At 38.9% G+C, this 13,071-nt stretch overlaps 1 protein-coding gene and 1 long non-coding RNA gene across 8 annotated transcripts in view; both read left to right on the top strand.

Annotated features, from left to right (window-relative positions):
• LOC139155477 (uncharacterized) overlaps positions 1-13,071 on the top strand; it is a 297,390-nt gene that overhangs the window by 226,967 nt on the left and 57,352 nt on the right. The gene's annotated exons all lie outside the window — the stretch shown is intronic.
• LOC139155479 (complement factor H-related protein 2-like) overlaps positions 1-13,071 on the top strand; it is a 36,926-nt gene that overhangs the window by 21,267 nt on the left and 2,588 nt on the right. For 2 of the 7 annotated variants that reach the window (XM_070730623.1, XM_070730622.1), the window contains 5 exons: positions 47-235; positions 522-704; positions 2,386-2,586; positions 6,846-7,028; positions 8,386-8,582. In XM_070730623.1, coding sequence (XP_070586724.1) covers positions 47-235; positions 522-704; positions 2,386-2,586; positions 6,846-7,028; positions 8,386-8,582 — 953 coding nt within the window. Of the gene's footprint in view, positions 1-46; positions 236-521; positions 705-2,385; positions 2,587-6,845; positions 7,029-8,385; positions 8,587-13,071 lie in introns of all 7 variants that reach the window. The other 5 variants (XM_070730621.1, XM_070730620.1, XR_011557074.1 and 2 more) reach the window with 4 other exon arrangements.

Raw genomic sequence — 13,071 nt, 5'->3', positions numbered from 1 at the left:
AAATTACGTGCCTTGATAAGTTCTACCTTCTTTTATCTCTTTTTAGCACCCTGCAGTATCACAAGACAACAGCTAGCAGCAAAAAACTTGTCCGTGTTTGGGAGTCAAAGAAAAGCTCAGCTTATTCAAAGTAATCAGAGTCTGCAGTTTCAGTGTAATGAAGGATATGTGCTTGTAGTTCCATCAGTTAGAAAGTGTATTGATGGTTACATGGATTTCCCATTATGTATCTCTGGTAAGCATGCTATCAAAATGATTTAATTCTCTAGGATCGTAACTAATTAAAACAATTAAGATAATATAATGAATAAGCTGGTGTGGTTAGAGTGCAACACTGCAGGCTACTTCAGCTAACTGCTACCTGTAGTTCAGCAATTCACACCAACTCAAGGTTGTCTCAGCCTTCCATCCTATTGCCCCCAGATTGTTGGGGGCAATATGCTGATTCTGTAAACTTACCATGAACAAATGTGTTTGTAATTGTCAGGAATGTTGATCAATGGATTATTTGTCTAATATAGATAGTGAAGGAGGATGTGGACGCCCACCTGCTGTGGACAATGGAGACATCATAGACACACTCAAGGAAACCTATTTACAATCTGAAAGTGTAAATTATCAGTGCCAAAATTTCTACATAATGGAAGGTTCTTCAAGAGTCACTTGCCAAGATGGTCGTTGGTCACAAACACCAACATGTAGAGGTATAAGTAATATCTATATTTTTTTATATACATTTGTGCTTTATAAACAAAAATTGTCCTTTGGGAAAGCTCTTAATACCAGAGCTGTTGTATCAGTATGTTAGTGTCAGAAGGTGTTTTGTGGCCTTGTAATGGAATTAGAAGTGGTAGTGTTATGAACCAAGATAAAGAAACTCTCAGAGAGAAACTGCATTATAGTGGAAAATTGTACAATATCTTCCGACATTTACAAATGTTGTCCTCATTTTGAGAAAACTTCCTGTAAAAATTCACACTCTACATTTAATTTTTCTTAGTATTTCACAGCTGAGTACACAGTGCACTCCCATCATCACCATCGCCATTAGCAGTCATTCCCAGAAGAGAAATTATAAAACACTCAGTTTACCAACAATCCCCTATTTTTTTTTTTTGAATGATGGTAATAGACGGAGTGGCTGTGGGTCTTGCCTCCCAAGGACAATTCCATCTGTCTGTCCATTACCCTGGGGGGAGAATCATTGACCCCCTCAGAGAGGGTCCGCAGCTTGGGCGTCCTCCTCGATCCACAGCTCACATTAGAGAAACACCTTTCAGCTGTCGCAAGGGGGGCATTCGCCCAGGCTCGCCTGGTGCACCAGTTGCGACCCTATTTGAACCAGGAGTCACTGCTCACAGTCACTCATGCCCTCATCACCTCGAGGCTCGACTACTGTAACGCTCTCTACATGGGGCTACCTTTGAAAAGTGTTCGGAAACTTCAGATCATACAGAATGCAGCTGCGAGAGCAATCATGGGCTTTCCCAAATATGCCCATGTTACACCAACGCTCCACAGTCTGCATTGGTTGCCGATCAGTTTCCGGTCACAATTCAAAGTGTTGGTTATGACCTATAAAGCCCTTCATGGCACCAGACCAGATTACCTCAGGGACCGCCTTCTGCTGCACGAATCCTAGCGACCAGTTAGGTCCCACAGAGTGGGTCTTCTCCGGGTCCCGTCAACCAAACAATGTCGCTTGGTGGGACCCAGAGGAAGAGCCTTCTCTGTGGCAGCCCCGGCCCTCTGGAACCAACTCCTCCCAGAGATTAGAATTGCCTCCACCCTCCTTGCCTTTTTAAAGTTGCTTAAAACCCACCTCTGCCACCAGGCATGGGGGAACTGAGATACACTTCCCCCTAGGCCTTTACAATTTTATGCATGGTATGTCTGTATGTATGATTGGTTTTTATATAATGGGTTTTTAACTGCTTTTAGTAATTATTAGTAATAATAAATAATAATAATAATAATAATAATAATAATAATAATAATAATAATAATAATAATGTTGAAGGAGAAGATGCAATCTGGCATTTTTTTTAAAAGGTTGGCTGAACTTGTTTTTTTGTATAATTCAGACATTTAGTATGAGGAAATCTGGAGGAAGGATAAAATATTTTCCTTCTGCCTTTTGCATATGAAACATTGCCTTGCTTAAAAGAGGTTTATGTACGTTAGGTGGCTTAGTTCATGACTGATAACATCTGAGAGACAAAAAAAGAGAGGAGGCAAAGACAGATAAAAATCCATTTACATAGATCTCTAATCATTTTATTCCATTGCAACATAGAATTTCCCACCTAAATTTTAATCATTTTATCAAAGGAATTATTCACTGTCAAACTTTGTATGCATCATCAGATCTGTGTTCCTTTGCAGCCCCTTGCACAGCAAGTGGAGAAGATATGAGAGAACACAATATAAAGCTGAAGTGGAACAATGGGGATAAAATATATTCCGAGGATGGAGATGTAGTGGAATTTGAATGTAGAAGAGACTATAAACCACATCCAAATACCAGATCATTCAGAGTTACTTGTATGAATGGGAAATTAGACTTTCCAGACTGCATTCCAGTAGGTACATTATCCAGAAAAATGCTTTATTTCACCAATTAACTTTTCTTTCTCCTGTCTATATTTATATACTACGCTAGTGATGGTAAAGTGACCAGATTTTAACATTGGTAAAGAGGTAAATCTTCTCTCCATTTCTCTCTCTTTTTTTCTCTCTCTCTCCCTCCCTCTTTCTTTATCTCCCTTCCTTTATCTCTTTCTTTCTTTCTCTCCATTCCTTTTCCTTTCTCTCTTCCTCCCTGTCTCTTTCTTTCTCTCCCCCTCCTTCCCTCCCTCTCGCTCCCTTTCTCTCTCTCTTCCTCCCTCCCTTTATATTTCTCTCTCCCTTTCTTTCTCTTTCTCTCTCTATTCCTTCTTCTCTTCCTTCTCTATCAGTTTCTCCCTTCCGCCCTCCCCTTCTCTCTATTTCCCTCTCTTTTTCTCCCTGCTCTTTCTTTCTTTCTTTCTTTCCTTCCTTTCTTCTTTCTTTCTTTCTTTCTTTTTCTCCTTCTCTCTTTTCTCTCTCTCTTTCTTCCTCCCTCTCTATTTTTTTTCTTTCTCTCTCTCCCCCTTTCCTCCCTCCCTCTCCCTCTTTCTTTGTCTTCCTTCCTTCCTTCCTCTATTTTCTCTCTCTTTTTCTCTCTTCCTCCCTCCCTGTCTCTTTCTCTTCCTTTCTCTCTCCCTCCCTCCTTCCCTCCCTCTATCCCTGTTTCTCTCTCTCTCTCTCTCTTCATCCCTCCCTCCCTTTCTCTTTATTTCTCTCTCTTTCTCTCTCTCTCTCCCTTCCTCTTTATTTCTCTCTCTTTCTCTCTCTCCCTTTCTTTCTTTCTTTCTTTCTGTCTCTCTTTCTCTCTCTTCCTTTCTTCTCTCTCTCTCTGCATCGATGGTGCATACCTGTGCTGCCTTTCTCACCTGCTTCCAAGATGACACTTATCCAGAGGCAGAGGCAAAGTACGCTCAATCTCTCCATTCATGGTACTAAGGCAAAGGTCCGCTGGGGAGGAAAAACGCCAGCTCAGTTTACCCCAGCTCAGTTTTCCCCCAGCACTGGCAAGCAGCATCGGCTGGGGAAAAACTTGGAAGCCACGAAGAAGGAAGCTCAGCTTCCGTGCTGCCCAAAATCGGCCAATGAGAAGGTTTAGCAATCTCCAGCTGACAGATTCTTTCAAAAAAGCAGGACTTTTAAAAAACGCTGTGGGACACAGGACAAATTGCTAAAAATCGGGACTGTCCTGCTAAAAGCAGGACGTCGGTTGCCTTAAGTGATGTTTAACCTTTTTTTTCTGAGGTGCCAAAAGGGAGTGCCCCTGCATGTGGCCACATCCATAATGTAATGCCCTCCCCCCATGTATGTGCACACAACCACCAGCCCCATGCTGTACCCCTATGCCTACGTACAGGCCTCACTAAAACCTTTTCAATCTCCCCAGTTTCAAATGGCTTTTCTGAACCCTGTGGAGGGTGAAAAAAATGGCCTAATTGGCCTTTTGGAACTTCCGGTAGGCCCATTGGGTCTGATTTTTGCCATTTACAGACACAGGTGGCTTTTCTAAATGCCAAAAATCAGTTGGCCAGTTGGAGCTGACATAGGGCAACACCTCGAATGCCATCACATATGGCTCCGTGTGCCACAGATGGCACACATGCTTGTCATCATGATACTATACCTACTATATACAGTGGTACCTCTACTTAAGAACTTAATTCATCCTGTGACCAGGTTCTTAAGTAGAAAAGTTTGTAAGTAGAAGCAATTTTTCCCATAGGAATCAATGTAAAAGCAAATAATGCATGCAAACCCATTAGGAAAGAAATAAAAACTCAGAATTTGGGTGGGAGGAGGAAGAAGAGGAGGAGGACAGTCACTACTAAAGGAAAAAGGTGAGGTAAGGGGAATTAAAAAAAATCAAAACTTTACGGCTTTAAAAAAAAAGAGGGACTCTGAGGCGGTGAGAAAGAGCAGGGCCTTCCATATACCCAGCGCGAGGCTGTCTCCCATACACTGTGCCAGAGAGAGAAACCCAGGGGGAATGGCAGGACACTGGCCAAGCCTTCATGCCGCTCGCAAGTTTTCTGGGAAATTTTCCAGGCTTGGGTTCTTAAATAGAAAATGGTTCTTAAGAAGAGGCAAAAAAATCTTTAAAAATTCAAAGTGTTGGTTATGACCTATAAAGCCCTTCATGGCACCGGACCAGATTACCTCAGGGACCACCTTCGGCTGCATGAATCCCAGTGACCAGTTAGGTCCCACAGAGTGGATCTTCTCCGGGTCCCGTCAACTAAGCAATGTCGCCTGGCGGGATCCAGGGGAAGAGCCTTCTCTGTGGCGGCCCCGGCCCTCTGGAGCCAACTTCCCCAAGAGATTAGAACTGCCCCCACCCTCCTTGCCTTTCGTAAACAACTTAAAACCCACCTCTGCCGCCAAACATGGGGGAATTGAGATCTTCTTTCCCCCTAGGCCTTTACAATTCTATGCATGGTATGTATGTATGTATGTTTGGTTTTTATATTAATGGATTTTTAATCATTTCTAATGCCAAATTACTATTGTACACTGTTTTATTGTTGCTGTTAGCCGCCCCGAGTCTCCGGAGATGTCTGCTTCTCTCTATTTCACAATTAACATCCTTTAACTTTCCTTCTCAGCACACAACACAAGACTGGTTGTCATTTTAAAGATCTCAAATGTACTTCTTGTGATAACTTCTCCATCCATTTTCACACCTTTAGTCACCATTCTATAATGATATACAGATCAACCTAGATGCTTTGTTCATTCCCATTCATTAATATTGTATACTTCCTTCTTCTTTCAAATTTAACTATTTGAAGGTTTGGTAAAGAACATAGAATAACAGGATTGGAATGGAGATCTTGGAGGTCAGGTAGTCCAACCCTCTGCATTTGGCAGGAGATACTATACCATTGCAGACTTTCTTTAGATTTTACAGGATAGATAAACCTGATCATAGAAAGAATAACAGAATAACAAAACAAAATAATAGAGTTGAAAGGGACCCATTTCATCCCCCTGCCCAAACAGGAGACCATTTCACATAAATGGTTGTCAATCTCTCCTTTAAAACCTCCAGTGATGGAGCATCGCAACTTTTGTAGGAAAACCATTTCTCTGGTTAAATGTTCTCATTGTCAGTTCTTACTTCTAGGTTGCTTCTCTCCTTGATTAGTTTCCATCTATTGCTTTTTGTTTTGTCCTCAGGTGTTTTGAAGAATAGGTTGATCTTGTCTTCTTTATGTCAGCTTTTCAAATATTAGAAAATTGCTTTCATATCACAGTAGACATACCCGATTCCTGCAACTGTTCTTCATATGTTTTAGTTTCTGTCTTCAATCATCTGTGTTGTTGTTCTCTGCACTATTTCTAGAGTTTCTCTATCTTTTTTTAAAATATTCTACTGACCAAAACTGGACGCAATCTTCCAAGTGTGGTTTTACCAAAGCATTATAAAGTAGTGCTAACACTTCCCATGGGTTTGATTCTATCTCTCTATTAATGCAGCCTTATGATTGCATTGGCTTTTTGGGCAGATGCAGCACACTACTGGCTCATATTTAAATGATTGTCCACAATGATTCCTAGATCCCTTTCACAGTTACTGCTATTGAGTTATACTGCTATTCTATACCTATGCATTTGGTTTTTCTTATCTACCAGGTAGATCTCACAACTATCTCACAACTAAATTTAATTATATTAGATAGCATCCTATGTTCAAGTCTGTCAAGATCCTTCTGGTTCTTGAGTCTATCTTTTGGGCTGTTGGCTACTCCTGCCAGTTTGGTGTCATCTGCAAATTTGATGAATTTCCCTTGTCCTCATCTAAATCATTTATGAAGATGTTGAAGAGTACTGGGCCTGAGATAGAGCCTTGAGGTATGCCACTGCTCACTTCCCTCCATGTAGATATGGTTCCATTAAGGACTGCTTAATGTTGGATGTGGTTTAAAATGTTGAGTGTGGTTTATCAGCTAATTACAAATGGGGTTGATGCTGTCTAGCCCACATTTTTCTAGTTTACAAAGAAATAGGTTGTGATTTACTTTGTCAAATGCCTTACTGAAATCCATGTTTACTATGTCCACAGCATTTTGTTATTCCACTAATTTAGTCACTTTGTCAAATCATGAAATAAGATTTGTTTGGCATGATATTATTCCTTTTTGCATCATTCATGTATTAAAGAGTCATTCAAATCATTACCATGAACAAATGTGTTTGTAATTGTCAGGAATGCTGATCAATGTATTATTTGTCTAATATAGATAGTGAAGAAGGATGTGGACGCCCACCTCCTGTGGACAATGGAGACATCATAGACACACTCAAGGAAACCTATTTACAATCTGAAAGTGTAAATTATCAGTGCCAAAATTTCTACATAATGGAAGGTTCTTCAAGAGTCACTTGCCAAAATGGTCATTGGTCACAAACACCAACATGTAGAGGTATAAGTAATATCTATATATTTTTATATATTTATATATATATATTTGTGCTTTATAAACAAAATTGTCCTTTCGGAAAGCTCTTAATACCAGAGCTGTTGTATCAGTATGATAGTGTCAGAAGGTGTTTTGTGGCCTTGTAATGGAATTAGAAGTGGTAGTATTGTGAACCAAGATAAAGAAACTCTCGGAGAGAAACTGCATTATAGTGGAAAATTGTACAATATCTTCCAACATTTACAAATGTTGTCCTCATTTTGCGAAACCTTCCTGTGAAATTCCACAGTCTATATTTAATTTTTCTTAGTATTTCACAGCTGACCACACAGTGCAGTCCCATCGTCACCATCGCCATCAGCAGTCATTCCCAGAAGAGAAATTATAAAACACTCAGTTTACCAACAATGCCCATGTTACACCAACACTCCACAGTCTGCATTGGTTGCCAATCAGTTTCCGGTCACAATTCAAAGTGTTGGTTATGACCTATAAAGCCCTTCATGGCACCAGACCAGATTACCTCAGGGACTGCCTTCTGCTGCACGAATCCTAGCGACCAGTTAGGTCCCACAGAGTGGGTCTTCTCTGGGTCCCGTCAACCAAAAAATGTCACTTGGCGGGACCCAGAGGAAGAGCCTTCTCTGTGGCGGCCCCGGCCCTCTGGAACCAACTCCCCTCAGAGATTAGAATTGCCCCCACCCTCCTTGCCTTTCGAAAGCTGCTTAAAACCCACCTCTGTCACCAGGCATGGTGGAACTGAGATACACTTCCCCCTAGGCCTTTACAATTTTATGCATGGTATGTCTGTATGTATGATTGGTTTTTATATAATGGGTTTTTAACTGTTTTTAGTATTGGATTTTGTTATATACTGTTTTATTGCTGTTGTTAGCCGCCCCGAGTCTGCGGAGAGGGGCGGCATACAAATCCAATTAATAATAATAATAATAATAATAATAATAATAATAATAATAATAATAATAATGTTGAAGGAGAAGATGCAATCTGGCATTTTTTTAAAAAGGTTGGCTGAACTTGTTTTTTTGTGTAATTCAGACATTTAGTATGAGGAAATCTGGAGGAAGGATAAAATATTTTCCTTCTGCCTTTTGCATATGAAACATTACCTTGCTTAAAAGAGGTTTATGTATGTTAGGTGGCTTAGTTCATGACTTATAACAGCTGAGAGACAAAAAAAGAGAGGAGGCAAAGACAGATAAAAATCCATTTACATAGATCTCTAATCATTTTATTCCATTGCAACATAGAATTTCCCACCTAAATTTTAATCATTTTATCAAAGGAATTATTCACTGTCAAACTTTGTATGCATCATCAGATCTGTGTTCCTTTGCAGCCCCTTGCACAGCAAGTGGAGAAGATATGAGAGAACACAATATAAAGCTGAAGTGGAACAATGGGGATAAAATATATTCCGAGGATGGAGATGTAGTGGAATTTGAATGTAGAAGAGACTATAAACCACATCCAAATACCAGACCATTCAGAGTTACTTGTATGAATGGGAAATTAGACTTTCCAGACTGCATTCCAGTAGGTACATTATCCAGAAAAATGCTTTATTTCACCAATTAACTTTTCTTTCTCCTGTCTATATTTATATACTACGCTAGTGGTGGTAAAGTGACCAGATTTTAACATTGGTAAAGAGGTAAATCTTCTCTCCATTTCTCTCTCTTTTTCTCTCTCTCTCTCCCTCCCTCTTTCTTTATCTCCCTTCCTTTATCTCTTTCTTTCTTTCTCTCCATTCCTCTTCCTTTCTCTCTTCCTCCCTGTCTCTTTCTTTCTCTCCCCCTCCTTCAATCCCTCTCCCTCCCTTTCTCTCTCTCTTCCTCCCTCCCTTTATATTTCTCTCTCCCTCGCTCTTTCTTTCTCTTTCTCCCTCTCTACCTTCTTCTCTTTTTTCTCTATCTGTTTCTCTCTTCCGCCCTCCCTTTCTCTCTATTTCCCTCTTTTTGTCCCTCCTATTTCCTTCCTTCCTTCCTTCTTTCTTTCTTTCTCTCCTTCTCTCTTTTCTCTCTCTTTCTCCCTCCCTATTTCTTTTTCTTTCTCTCTCTCCCCCCTTTCCTCCCTCTCCCTCTTTCTTTCTCTTCCTTCCTTCCATCCCCTCTTTTCTCTCTCTCTTTCTCTCTTCCTTCCTCTCTGTCTCTTTCTCTTCCTTTCTCTCTCTCCCTCCTTACCTCCCTCTCTCTGTGTTTTTCTCTGCTTCCAAGATGACACTTTCACCTGCTTCCAAGATGACACTTATCCAGAGGCAGAGGCAGAGGCATAGTACACTCAGTCACTCCATTCATGGTGCTGAGGCAAAGGTCCATTGGGGAGGAAAAACGCCAGCTCAGTTTACCCCAGCTCAGTTTTTCCCCAGCACTGGCAAGTAGCATCTGCTGGGGAAAAACTTGGAAGCCACGAAGAAGGAAGCTCAGCTTCCGTGCTGCCCAAAATCGGCCAATGTGAAGGTTTAGCAATCTCCAGCTGGAAGCTTCTTTCAAAAAATCAGGACTTTTAAAAAACGCTGTGGGACACAGGACAAATTGCTAAAAAGTGGGACTGTCTCACTAAAAGCAGGACGTCGGGTTGCCTTAAGTGATGCTGAACCTATTTTTGCTCAGGTGCCAAAAGGGAGTGCCCCTGCATGTGACCACATCCATAATGTAATGCCCTCCCCCCATGTATGTGCACAAAACCACCAGCCCCATGCTGTACCCCTATGCCTACGTACAGGCCTCACTAAAACCTTTTCAATCTCCCCAGTTTCAAATGGCTTTTCTGAAACCTGTTGAGGGTGAAAAAATTGCCTAATTGGCCTTTTGGAACTTCTGGTAGGCCCATTGGGTCTGCTTTTTGCCATTTACAGACTCTGGTGGCTTTTCTAAAGGCCAAAAATCAGTTCGCCAGTTGGAGCTGACATAGGGCAACACCTCGAATGCCATCAGATATGGCTCTGTGTGCCACAGATGGCACACATGCTTGTCATCATGATACTATACCTACTATATATAGTGGTACCTCTACTTAAGAACTTAATTCGTCCTGTGACCAGGTTCTGAAGTAGAAAAGTTTGTAAGTAGAAGCAATTTTTCCCATAGGAATCAATGTAAAAGCAAATAATGCATGCAAGCCCATTAGGAAAGAAATAAAAACTCAGAATTTGGGTGGGAGGAGGAAGAAGAGGAGGAGGACAATCACTACTAAAGGAAGAAGGTGAGGTAAGGGGAATAAAAAAAATTCAAAACTTTACGGCTTAAAAAAAAAAGAGGGTTTCTGAGGTGGTGAGGAAGAGCACGGGCCTCCCATACACCCGGCGCGAGGCTGTCTCCTATACACTGTGCCAGAGTGAGAAACCCAGGGGGAATGGCAGGAGACTGGCCAAACCTTCATGCCACTCTCAAGTTTTCTGGGAAATTTTCCAGGCTTGGGTTCTTAAATAGAAAATGGTTCTTAAGAAGAGGCAAAAAAATCTTAAACACTCGGTTCTTATCTAGAAAAGTTTTTAAGTAGAGGCATTCTTAGGTAGAGGTACCACTGTACATCTACTGTATATCTAATCATTGAAAAAAACAATTGAAATGTGTAAATGGCCAAAGCCTGGTAGCTAAAATTGTGGATGTAATAGATTATAAAGCAACTTAGTCTTTGGCAATTCTTCTAAATCAGAACACTTTTGAAGATTCCTCTGACCTAAATAAAATTTCTTCTGATCAGAGCAATGGGAAAGAAACCTATGAGTGTTGGTGTTACTTAAAAACAATGAGGCATGGGACAAAAACATTGTCTATCATTTCATCTCTTCTGGTCTGTTGCTGAATCCTGATAAATTCCAAAATAAAGAACAGGAGATCCCTGTGTCTTAGGCCTGAAATGAATGTAAGCTCTATTTTAACCTCAATGGGCTATTTTTATTGATTTCATTGTCCTCAATGAAACAAATTCATTTAGCGTGCACAGTAAAATTTTCAGTAGAAAGCAAGTAATCCTTAGGTTGGATCTAGTAGTCTCCTGAAGTCAATAGAATTTTATTTAATAATGGACAATCTATCTCATCCAATTCATTTCATAGGGTCTTTCTTCAGTCTGTTTTTTACATTCATTCTAAGCTTGGAAATGAAAAAAAAAATGTTTTGAACACTTGTAGTCCTCCCGGTCATATGTGACCCGGAGTAAAAAAGGTTGGTTCTAGCTACTGGAATGGGTTTTTTTGAATACTTTTTTTTTCTAGTATACTAATTTGAACATTTCTGAACACAATGAAATGAAAATTGAAATGAAAAAAGTAATGCTTATTTGTTTATTTTGCTGCGAAAAGCCTGCCTCCCCTGGCTGTGTGCAATTATTTCAATTTATAGATAGATTAGCCTGTAAAATCCATTTTTTTTTCATTTCATTTTTCATTTGTTTGTGATCAGGAATATTCAAATTAGTGTACTAGTGAAAAAACTATTTTAAAAAACATCTTTGCGAACATCATTTTTTCTCATTTCAATTTTCATTTCATTATGTTCAGAATGTTCAACTTAGTATGCCAATGCCAAAGATGGTTAAAAAATTCTGATTTTGCAGGCTAATCGAGATTAAAATGAACAAAATTGCACAAAAATGGGGGGTGAGTTTTATGAGCAAAATAAACAAATAAGAATTAGTTTTTTCACTTCAATTTTCATATCATTGTCTTCAGAAACGTTCAAATGAGTTTCCTAATACCAAAAATGGTAAAAAAAAAGTCAGATTTTTCAGCCTAATCTAGATGACACCTTCCACCGGCAACATTAGCCAAAATGTATAAAGGAACAAGCCCAAAATGTTGGAGGTGCAAAAAAATGGGGACATACTACCACATTTGGTGGACCTGCTCAAAAATGAAAAAATTCTGGAACAAAATGCAGAATTGGATAGAAGAGATTTTACAAATGAAGATAAATAAAAAACCTGAAGCCTTTCTCCTGGGAATTATAGATCAAAAAATTGAAAAAAACAAACACTACTTATTAATTCATATATTGACAGCAATTAGAATAACGATAGCTCAAAATTGGAAGCAACCCGAACCACCTGAAGACGATTTGATAATTAAAAAAATATTAGACTGTGCTGAATTTGACGCACTAACAATTAAATTAAAAAATAAAGAGGATTCCGAACACGATAAAACCTGGACACATCTTTATAACTGGTTTAAGAAAAGAAATAAAATTCAAAAGAAAAAATCAAATTAACAATACTTTATATCCTTTTCATTACATAGAAAAAAAAATACAAAAGACATATATACAAAAAACCTTTTTATAAAAAAAGATCTGTATGACATTAAAGAAATTGAATATGAATAAAAGAAGGCGGATAAGAAAGAATTAAATGATTTAAAAAACAGTGACAACCTACAAGAGAAAATGGTATACGCTGAGGACACAACATGCTTCACCAGAAAATAATTTAAAATCAAAAATCATTCAAAACTTACCTCCTGAAGGGAATACAAGTACAAATATTATAAAATATGCTAAGTGAATAGTTATTGTTATTAATGTACTTAAATAAGCAATTAGATCTTTTTTTTAAAGAATATTTTTGTTTGTTTGTTTGTCATGTTTGTTTGTTCATTTATTTGTTACGCATTGATTTAGCCTTGTATTAATATAAAACATATATTGTATGTAAATGTGTATATATTTGTAATAAAAAATTAAAAAAAAAATTAAAAAAAAAAGAAATGTTCAAATTAGTATGCCAATGCCAAAGATGGTCAAAAAAAATTCTGATTTGGCAGGTTATTCTATCTATAAATTGAAAAAAGTGCACACATATGTGGGAGGAGGCCCTTTTCTGAGCAAAATAAACAAATAAGCATCTTTTTTTTTCATTTCAATTTTCATTTCATTATGTTCAGAAATGTTCGAATTAGTATACTAGTGAAAAAAGTATTCAAAAAACCCATTCCAGTAGCTAGAACCAACCTTTTAATACTCCAGGTCTAAAAGGACCTGGAGGGTAACAGGTGTATAGTAAATGCGAGGAGAGTACCAGGGTT

The sequence above is a fragment of the Erythrolamprus reginae genome, unplaced genomic scaffold (genome assembly GCF_031021105.1).
Source record: "Erythrolamprus reginae isolate rEryReg1 unplaced genomic scaffold, rEryReg1.hap1 H_21, whole genome shotgun sequence".
NCBI classification, from domain to species: Eukaryota; Metazoa; Chordata; class Lepidosauria; order Squamata; family Dipsadidae; genus Erythrolamprus; species Erythrolamprus reginae.
This window is presented reverse-complemented; position numbering and strand designations above follow the sequence as displayed.